The 10,758-nt window shown below is 61.1% G+C and overlaps 1 protein-coding gene across 4 annotated transcripts in view; it reads right to left on the reverse strand.

Annotated features, from left to right (window-relative positions):
- Nucleotides 1-10,655, reverse strand: part of HS6ST1 (heparan sulfate 6-O-sulfotransferase 1) — a 91,365-nt gene extending 80,710 nt beyond the window's left edge. For all 4 annotated transcript variants that reach the window (XR_002826272.1, XR_002826273.1, XR_002826274.1 and 1 more), the window contains exon 1: nt 10,280-10,655. Coding sequence is in view for 1 of the 4 variants with exons in the window: in XM_023744171.1 (XP_023599939.1) it covers nt 10,280-10,560 (281 nt within the window). In the remaining 3 variants the exon portion in view is untranslated. The remainder of the gene's footprint in view (nt 1-10,279) is intronic.
- Nucleotides 10,656-10,758: the final 103 nt, after the last annotated feature.

Consider the following 10,758-nt stretch of genomic DNA (forward strand, 5'->3'; position numbering starts at 1 on the left):
GGGAGGGTGAGTTGCTGGGCACTGGGCGGTTGCCTCCAGGCCCCTGTACCATTTGAGCTCCTGGGAAAGCTCGTCATTAAAGCTGCCCTGCTGGCCTCCACAGGCAGGAATGACCACTGCCTGGCTCCCTCCTCACTGGACCTGCCTGCTCCCTGCCCCTGGAGAGGTAACAGGGACCTGGGACACAGGCCTGGGGCATCCTGCTCTGCTATATGTGCCCTTGGGCGACAAGTCACTGAGGCTCTGAGCCTGTTTCCTCATCTGTCCTGTGGGGGCCCCAAATGGCGAGTCAAGAACAAGGAAGGCCTGGCACTTGGTGGTGGGGGAGTCTTTCCAGCTACTGGGCTCCGACTGTGCCCTTGGCAAGGGGCCTGCCCCACCCCAGCCCAGTGGGCACTCGGAAACAGCACCACAGCCTGACAGCTCCTCCCACAGGCCAGCTGCCTCCTACAGCTGCAGTTTCCTTGATGAGAACGCAGCCCAGGACTCCAGAGAAAAGGCCATACTACACCCCAAACCTGGCCCCAGCTCAGGATGGCACCCCACGAGCCCCTTGCGGTGGTGACGTCACTGCAGAGCCTCAGTGCCAGCCCGTCTTCATCCCGGGGCGAGGGCACTGATGCCTCAGAAGCACTGACACGCGAGCTTGTGGAGCTCAGGACTCAGGGGCGATGCTCATCCCCACCCGCAGGCTCGAACGAACTCTGCCCATGCGGGTCCCCGGGGCCCGGACGCCGCCTGGGCCAGTGGGGCTGGGCGAGGTGCACCCAAGGCTGCTGGGATGGTAAGGGAGCCCTGCCCTCGTGCTTCTCTTCAGTGGGGGCAGGGAGCTCTGCCCACAGGGCAGCCCGGGTCTGGCTGTGGAGATGGGGTTCGGGCTGGGCCCCGGCTGGGAGCACAGGGACTCCTGCAGGCCTCACCCGAGGAAAGCCCACCCAGATTTCCATCGAGAGAGGAGAGGCCCCCTGACTTCAGAGCAGTGGACTGGTTTTGGCTACGGGAGCCTCTGGTTTTGGCTACAGGACCCTTTCTTCCAACCAACCTCACAGGGACCCACCGCCAGGGCTGATGGGTGTCAGACGCCAGGCAGGAAGTCTCCCACTCGCCCAGCCTCTGGGCTCGGCTTCAGCAGCAGGCCCCGGGGACATCCATCTGTCTCCCAGTCAGCTTTCCAGGCCTCTGGCTGAGCCCCACTATAAGGGGTTCCCAGAAAGGTCAGAGGTCAGCAGGGCCACTCCCCTCCAGCACTGCACGTGCACTCTGGTGCCAGTGGCGGAGGCAGGGGTGTGCCGCCCCTCCCTATGGTGCGAACGCTGGAAGGGCAGATGGGGGTGTCGTCGCCGTAGAACTTTGCACCAGAACACGTCAGGGGACACACCAACCCTCTGGGCCCAGAGACACTAACAGCAGCCAGTTAACCAAACAGGACGCCTGCCTCACCCAGTCATGGGAACAATGCGCCAAGACCATGGCTACTGGCCTGGCAAAATGGCAACGTCTGACGGTCCAAATGTTGGGGGAGCTCGGGCACGGCAGGGGGGGCGGTTTGGAGGAGCCAGGCTGGAGAGCGCTGGATGCCTCGAGCAGAGCTGAGCTGAGGACGGACCGCCCTCTGCTGGGGAGGAGCAGGCTGGCCAGTCGCCGGGCCTGTGAAAGCCTCTGCTGGCAGGACAAAGCACAGGGGAAAAGAGACGTCCAGACAAACTCGGTGCTAAACCAGCAGTCAATGAATTAAATATGCACGTCGTGGGCCAACGTGGGTAAATCTCAACGACAAGGCTGAGTGGGGAAAGCAAGGTACAGAGGGTCAAGTACCATCTGATGCAGGTTCTAATCTAGAAGGTTCTAAACTGCTGTGCTGTTTCAGGGGGTACAGTGCCTGCAGTGGTATGTAAGCACACAGCGCACTGGGGGTGCGGGAGGTCTCAGCGGGTGGAAGCACTGGGACTGAGACCGCGGCAGCATCAGGCCGTCACGTGGTGGGTGCGTGGCCACAGCCCAGGGCGAAGGCAGCCGGATAGGGAAGGAGGAACCGCAGGTCCTAGGTCTCTGCAAGGCCCGGGCCCAGCCAGTCACCCACCCTGTCCTCTCCCCTCGCCGGTAGGGTCTCACAAATTCTCAGAGACAGGTGGGCACGCTGCTGCTGCTCCGGCCAGACGCCTGGCCGACCTGCGCATTCAGAGACCACGCTGACAGCCCGTTCATCTGGGCTGCCCACCAGCTGTCGGGGTTTCTGGAGATCTGGGGAGCAAACATGGCAAAGGGGTGAGCAGGAGACCCCACAGCGGAAGCACAGCACGGCCCAGGCCGCCACGTGGAGGCCAGTGATGCTGGACGCCAGCTGCTGGGTGGGAGCCGCGGGCCTCGCACCGACGACCCCGAGGGGGGTCAGGAGCCCGTGCCTTGTGCTCTCAGAGGGAACTGCAGCCTCTTGTCAAACAGTCCTCACGCCAGGCACAATCCCCTGCACCTCCTGTGAGCAGGCACTAACAGTACGCCCGTCCTACAGAGGGGAAACCGAGGCACATATGTCACAGAGCTTGCGAGTGGCAGAGCTGGGACCCCACCCCCATCCTCCATGGTCATGGGCTTCTGGCTCTGAGGAAGGGCCTTGCTCTCCCACCTGCTGGGGCTGTTTGCTCCCAGTGGCTTCCTGGCTGCCAGGCCGCCCTGGACCACCAGTCCTTACTCAGGTGGAGGCGGACAGAAGTTCCAGGAGCTGACCGCGTGCACACCAAGTCCTCCCACAGCCGCTACATGTGCCCCGGGACAGGCTGAGCAGAGCCACCTGAGCGTTGCCCACCTCACACCGAGGCCTCCGTGCTCAGGGCTGGGCCAGGGCTGCAGGACGGCTCCGACTCAAGAGCTGAGGTTCAAATGTCAGCCCTGGGGCATGAGGCCCCTTGCAGGGGTGCTGGTCTGACCCCCTCCAATCTACAAGCTTATAAACAGTTAACTCCAGAGTTTTAATCTCTCTAGTTATCGTCATGCCAGACAATTACGGATTTGCTGGTCCCTGCGTTGGGCTGATGCGTGTTCCCCATACAAACAAACTGGGGCGGCTGCACCTGCTCAGACATCAGAGCCCCCACCTCTTCTCAGGGCGCCCCCCCCCCAGCCTCCTGAAGGGTGTGGGAAGCCCCAGAGGACCCACCACACAGGCGAGGCTCCGGGCTCCACTCCTGGCAGCAGGCCTGTGAGCTGCCAACTGCAGAATAAGACATGGACAGGCATGGGGCTGGAGAGGCCACGAGGCCACAAGTGCCTCAGGCAAACGAGAAGCTGTACATCCCCTGCAGAGATGGGGCCTGGGCTCAGAGAGATGGTTTCCATGTGCTGCCCATGGACCTCGGACTCCAGCACAGGGGAGAGGCCGCCCAGGGCTCCCCTCTCCTCCTTTGGTGCCCGGCTGGGCCGGCTGGGGCCCAGAGTGGCTGCCTGGGCTGCCCAGATGGAACTCTGGGGCCGCATCCCATGTACGCCGCCCCCTTGGTGCCTCAGAGCCCGTCTATACCGAGAGGGCGCAGGCCCTGCAGTGGTTTTGTGAAACTCAGGGCACGTCTGTCCCCACAGCAGCCCTTGGTGAGCTGGGGCCCCAGACCCAGGGTGCTTGGCTGAGTGAACACCGCCCCCCCTCCACAGTGGGAGGTTGAGGGGAGGGGGTTTGAAACAGCTCCCCCAGGCCACCCACGGGCCGGGGAAGGCCACACACCCTCACACTGGGCAGGCGCAGCTGGCGGCCATGGAAAGGCTGCCATCAAGGAAACAGGCCCCAGGCCCCAGCGAGGCTGGCAGGGTGTGTGGGCTCCACAGCTGGTGGCGTCCTTGCGGCTGCCCCTGGTGTCAGCTAACGGCGGTCAGAGCCAGTACTCTAACTGGCCTGCGGATATGTGCACCCCACACTGTTCCCAAAGACCGGGCCCTGTAAGCTGGGGTCTGGGACCATGTCACACCAGAAGGGGACAATGTCAGGCCACCAGTCCCACAGCCAGACAGGCCTGCGTTCGGGGCCTCTGCCTGCCCCTCTGGGAGAGCCCTTCTCTACTCACTGCCCCACCCCACTGCCTCTTAGGCCCTGCCTGTCCCTGCAAGTGGCTGTGTGTGTCAGAGGGTGTGTCTAGAAACCTAACTGGTTCCAGAGCACCACTTCCTGTGTACTCCTATTCATCCTGCAAAACCCTCAGATGCTCCAGGGCACATCTCCTGCCATCACCACTCACTTGCTGGCCTACTTTTGTGGCTGGGGCAGCATCTCATCCCCTGTGGCCCCAGCCAAGCTTGGTACCTTTTTCCTGAATAACATCCCCCATGACCCCCAGACCCCAAGAAAAAAACACACAGACAGCAAAAACTTCACAGGAAGAAAGAGCCAACTGAGTTCTGGAAGAGACAAGAACAAGAGTCTTGAAAGAGAAAAACCTTCTTACAAACATGTCTTCTCACCTGTGAGTGCTGGCAGTGAGGCCGAGGCACCGCCTGGAGGAGCCGCGTGCAGTGAGAGGCTGCGTGCGGTTTTGTCATGTGAGGAGAAATGCTCAGAAAATGTCAGGAGAGAGCCCAGCCCCTCACGCCTTCGTGTGCTCTCCAGGTGAGTCACGTCCTGGCCTGAATGACACAACTTCCCACGCCCCGTCCACGGGAGAGGCACCGCCTTGCTGCCCAAAGGCCTTGCTTGGGCACCGCACAGTCTAAGCTGCCGCCAGCGGGCCTCACAGGTGCGGCCAGAGCCGAGGGTGTGGCCCGATCAGGGTCCAGCGAGGCTGCAGATGGTTCCCATAAACTGAACCCTCCTCCGGAGACTTCCCAGGTCTGCCCAGGCGGGAGCCACGTGCTGGGCCTGGCTGGTTGGCCCCAGGGCTGGCTACTGTTCTCACCCACCAGTAGCCTCCCAGCTGCAGCTGAACGCTGGCCGGGCACACAGGCTTGGGACAGACAGACACCCGGCCAGCTGTGGGCTCGCCAGGCCGGGGACTCTGCAAGTTCCCCGACTTTCCTGGGCCCTGCCTGGCTTTCTTGTGGAAAATGGGGCCAACATCACACGCCTGCCTTGTGGTGCCGGGGCCAAATGAAAAATGTCTCCATTTCCTAATAGAACTGCAGTTCTCAACCTGACAGCCCTTCATGTGGATACATCCCACAACAAAAAGCCTCTCCCAGGCCACAAACCCAGGAGAGAAGTCGACTTCACTCCTAAACCTGGTTTATTCCTAAACCTGGAGTCCTTAGCATCTCAGGAAATGATGAATATGTTTGTGTTTATTTTTGCTTTTGTTGCTGGTGCAATGGACAATCAGCGCAATTTTAAAACATAAAGAGGCCATCAAGAGTGCTCATGCTGCCCTAGCTGGTGTGGCTTAGTGGATAGACCCTACAGACTGAAGGGTCCCGAGTTTGATTCCGGTCAAGGGCACATGCCCAGGTTGTGGGCTTGATCCCCAATAGGAGGCATGCAGGAGGCAGCCAATCAACAATTCTCTCTCATCACTGATGTTTCTCTCTCTCCCTCTCCCTTCCTCTCTGAAATCAATAAAAATATATTTTTTAAAAAAAGAGTGCTCATGTGGCTAAGGATGTGAAAGTGCTCAAAACAAAGCTCACAGGCAAATGGAAGAGGTAGGAAAACTTGTTGATTTGGATAAAGGAATAGCAGTTAGCCAGTGACTGCATTTGGGAGGTAGAGATATGTGGACAAGCTAAGATGCTGCACCTCTGGACTGAGAGCTGAAAGGGATCCGTTTAAGGCTAGTAGGGGGTGGTTCCATAAATTTATAGATTAAACGGCACATTAGACATGTACTGTATATGAGAAAGGGTAAAACAGGGAATCATTTGAGGGTCTGGAATGGATTAATTCAATTTACATTTCTTCTAATGGGAAAAAAGATTCGGTTTTCAAACAAATCTCTCCTTTGAACCGCCTTCTGGAATGATTTAAGTTTGAGCAGCGAGGTTCCTCTGCACCTACCGAGTGTGAGGGAGCCAGAGCCAGCCTCCCATGCACTCTTCAGTCCCACAGGGGTGCTGCCAAGACAGGCACCCAACCACCAGAGGCAACACACAGGCACAGACTTGCTGAAGAGCCTCTAGCCATCCCGACCATCCCCTCAGAGGTTCCACTCCCAGGAACTGAAAAGGAAACCGGAGCTATGGAGCCATGCGGAATATTCACACCGGCGCTCACTGCAGCCGCGGGGGAGCATGGCGGAGGACGCACGCGGGGCCAGCGGGCCTGCAGCCCTGCACGGTTATGCTCAATGACACGGAGCATTCACAGAGAAGTCCTATTACGGTTTCAATGGTAGAAAACGGGGATGTGTGGAGAAGAGGAGGCTTTTCTTTTACACCTTACTCCCAATGATCTCCACCAGCCTCCCTTTACGACAGAGGAGGAGGGATGTGAAAGGAAGACGCAGGGCCCTCCAGGACAACAAACGCCCTCACCAACCGCCTACCTCTCCCCAGTGTAGCCGCCACGCTTCTCAGGCCTTCCGCCAAGAAAGAAACTCCTGCTGGCTCCCCCGGTCCGGGCCAGGGCTGGGAGCTGGGCCCACAGGACAGGCTGAGCCAGGGGTGGACAAGACCAGACCAGAGCCAGGCCACACACCCGCGTCCGGCACTCTGCACGGCCCCCGGCTTCACAGCGGATTGCCGCTGAGGACACAAGTCCTGGTCCCCGGCGCTTTAGGACACATGAGGTCTAGCGCCTGACTTCACAAGCCAGAGCCCATTGAAAAGAACCGTCCACAAACTGTTTGAAAGGTTGCTTCAAAAGGAAGTTCTCATGCATCTGCTGAAAAACATGTTTTTTCCCTTTTCTTAAAAAATGAAAACGTAATTCTGAACATTTTGACCTCAGGTTCTTTTTGTCTCAACCCAAGTCCTCTCTCGGTGCTTCAGGCCACTGTGACACCCAACCAGGTCCCTCAGGCGGGGCCCTGTTCACCGTCCAGCCCTGTGCGTCAGGTGACGCCTCCCTGCTGCAGGCAAAGGCGGGCTTGGTCCCCTTGAGCACAGAGAAGTGACCGGGGAGGCAAGGCGGGAGCTGCTGTGTTTCTCTGGGGCTGGCACTGCACGCAAGGCCAAACCCGACTTGTCTGGGTGAAGCCTGCGGAGCACAGCTCCCAGAGAGGCTGTGGGTCCTGATGGAGAGAATTCTTGTTGGTGCCAACGTTCTGTGGACATGACAGGATGCAGAGCACCACCGAGTGCTGCCAGGGCGGGCTTCCTGGCGCGCGAGGAGCAGAGCTGGGCTGCGGGAGAGGGGTAGCCTGCCGAACAGTGGGAAGAGATGAGGGCAAGCCGGGCGGAGGGCAGCACAGGCCTATTTCTGGAACCAGAGGACCTCAGGATGGTGGAGGGAGGGCGTGGGACCGGAGATGAGGCACAGAGCCGAGGGCACACTCTACTGACTGGGCGCGGTGCCTCCTGCAAGGACGCAGTCTCCGCAGGCAGCACCGCAGCCGGGGACACTCCAGGGGCCAAGCCAGGGTCCCATGAAGGTGGCCCAGAAGCCACATTCAGGTCCCAATGAAGCCTACGTGACTCCAGGGCCACCCAGGCAAGACCTGGCATTGGCTCCTGTCCCATCAGGCAGACGGAAGGAGGAAGGCCCTGAGAGCACCACCCGAGCCCACAAGGTGACACAGGAGTACGGGGTGCGGAGACACTCACCAAAGCAGCTCCTGGCAACAGTCAGCCACCTGCCTGCTGCTCAGGAGCAGCCGCACCTCTCCAAGGCCAGTCCTGCCCTTACAAGCCCTCCCGGCTGATGCCAGCAAGTGCAGCAGCTCCCCCTCCCTTCCCCCCTACGGACACAGGACACACGGGGACCCGCCAAGGCCTCACTCACACACCTGTTACTCTCTTCTAGGTCAGGGAGCACATCCCAGGGAGGCGGGACACCTGCCATCTCTATGCGTCTCCTCAGCACAGGCCTCAGAACGCCCGGCCTGACCCAGGAGATTAGGGCGAGGAGCACCTCATTTCCTGCACAAGGCCCACCTCCCCTAGGCCGAGACCTGGCCTCAGGAGCTGGGAGAGGCTTGGCGGAGAAATTCTCGAAGTGCCCCTCGTGACAGAAAGGCACGGGCCCAGGTCCTGCAGTGTGCCGGCCTGAGAAGGAAAGGGTCCTCACTGGGGCCCAGACCCCCAAGGGCCGTGTCAGGACAGCTCTAGGAGCCAGGGCCACCCCTCCTCAGACCCCAGCTGGGGGCGTGCCACATCCACGGGGAGGGTGGGACCTGGCCCTACTGGAAGGAGGTGAGGGTGACATCCGAGACTCATGAAACCAGGCACCACCAACCCCTGGCTCGCAGGAGGACAGGAGCACGGAGGGCAGGCACGCTCCTTCCTGAGAGGTGCCGGGCCACTGCAACAGGGGAGAGCTGCGGCCCAGCCCAGCCCAGCCCACCAGCAGGGCGGCTCAAGGCGACTTCAGGGCAGGCACACGTACACGCACAAGGACCGGCCCGGCTACTCGGCCTCTCAGGAAGCTCATTAAAAAGCAATCTATCTAGTCTAGTGTCTGGAACAGAAGTGACAGGAGGGAGAGCAAAGGCAAAGCTGTCACCTGCTTGGTGGCACCGACAGCTCCGAGTGGACTACAGAGCAGGGCCTTCAGCACCCCTAGCACCCCCTCCACAGGCTGCTGCCGCTGAGCTCAGCAATTTGGGGGGGGGGGTGCTGGCAGCCCACCCCAGCAACAGGCATCTGGCTGACCAGGCCCGGCATTTGTTTTCCATTGTTGTTACATACCCACCCTGGGTGGGCCCTGGGGGCCTGGTGCGGCACAGGGGTGGGGTGGGGTGGGGTGGGGTGGGGAGCAATCAGCTCCACCTGACCTCCCCCTTCTGTGTGTGAGGAGCCTGATCTGCTCATCAGGACAAATTCCAGAACAAAGAGGCCAGGAACCTTCACCCTGTGACCCCAGGGCTACAGGAAGAACAACTTGGTTGCAAACTAGGGCCAAGGCCATTGGCTGGATTCAGGCCCTAGCCAGCCGGCCAGCCAGCTCTGCACATGCTCCCTAAGGGGCTCTCGGGGTAACTCCCTTTGGCAGACAGGATGGTGTCTGTCCCCATCCCCCTCCTACGGACAGGGACGTGCCTGCCTAGGCCTACCTGGGTTGGGCAGTGCCCAGTTCCAGGGGCCTACAGCCCTGGTGGGCAGAGAGCTGCAAGCCCCCAGGCCAAGCTCAGTCTAGTACTGCGAGGATCAACCACGGGTGTGTGCGTGGGGGAGGCTGGGGGAAGGGTTGGGGGGAAGGCTGGGGGGAATTATGCCAGGAAAGTGCATCTGTGCGGAGCTGGCCAAGTGTGGGCAGAAAGCAAGGCTCAGGGGCCCTGGAGGCAGGTCCATCAGCACCTGCCTACTGGAGACCAGGAATGTTCTCTCTCAGGTTGAGAGGCTTTTTTGTGGGGGAGGGAGCAACACAGCCAAGGGAAAGGGGGGAGATATCCTCGCCCAACTCCCACCAGCTTTAGGGCCCCAATTCCCAACAGCCTGGGAAAGACCCCGGAAAAGGACTGCAGGGTTGAGCAGGGGGAGCAGTGTTCACCCCAGATCCCCGAGACCCGGCCTTCCTGAGTGCCGACAAGCAAGACAACAGCAGCCAGATCCCCACGCGGGCGGCTCGCACAGTCCTGAGGCAACGGGGAGGCAGACCCACAGCAGCAGAGCCTGCACCCCCGGCCTCCCAGCCGCCTTCTGGGGAGAAGGCCTCAGAGCACCCCAAACAGGAGGAAGATTCCCAGCCTGAACCACCCACAACCCAGCACCGTCCTGCGGGTGCCCCCACCTCCACAGGATAGGGGTCCCCAGGAAAGGCGTCTGGCTGCACCTGCCCTGACCAGCTCAGCTCCCCCCAACCTGGCTTTTGTTCCTCTTTCAGGGCAAGCTCACACTTGGTTGGGGCCCAACTCCGAGAACCAGCAGCCGAGGCCACACTCGGCCTTTGTTCCACGGGCGCACACAAGCGGGCAGGGCCTTCCCAGCCCCTGAGGCAGGCTGGGGGCCCACAGGGTAGGGAGAGCACCCTCCATTCCTCCTTGAGCTTTGGGTGGGAGCGCCTCAGGAGAGCGGCGCAGGAAAGCGCACACGCCAGGTGGGAGCACACGCCCAGAATCCACTGTCCTCCCAGGCGGGGGCCCAGGCACTACCCGCCCCGTGGGAGAGGGGGGAGGAGAGCGACTGGGGCAGGAGGGGAGAGCGAGGGGAGACGGCTGTGGCCGGTGGCGCTCGCAGCGGCGGGCGGACCGCGTGGCCGCGGGGGTGGGCTCACCTGGGTGCGCGCAGCGCGGCGGGGTCGCGGCGGTCCAGCACGCCGGGCACGCAGCTGGTGAGCTCGGTCCAGTCGGCGTGCAGCCCGCAGCTCCAGCCGGTGGAGAAGCGGGAGAAGAGCCAGGTCTCGCGGCGGTTGGGCCGGTAGCAGGTGCACTTCTTCTGGCCGGGCCGGCAGTCGCAGGGCACCTCGAGGCGCACGTTCTGCACGAGGTGGCGGCCGAAGGTGGTGCCGCCCGTCTTCTGGATGTGCAGGAAGACGATCACGTCGTCGCCATTCATGTCGAAGCGCAGCGAGCGCTCCAGCTCGCGCGTCGGGGAAGTAGTATTTCCGCTCGTAGTGCGGGTCGGTCGTGGGGAAAAAGGTCAAGGTTGTCGGGAGGTGTCTGTCCCTTGTGGCGGTCCCTTTCTTTTTTTTTTGTACTGGAGGTGTGTGGGGATGAAGATGCTGAAATTTATCACAGGTACTAATCATTATGT

The sequence above is a fragment of the Myotis lucifugus genome, unplaced genomic scaffold, assembly GCF_000147115.1.
Source record: "Myotis lucifugus unplaced genomic scaffold, Myoluc2.0 scaffold_433, whole genome shotgun sequence".
Taxonomy (NCBI): domain Eukaryota; kingdom Metazoa; phylum Chordata; class Mammalia; order Chiroptera; family Vespertilionidae; genus Myotis; species Myotis lucifugus.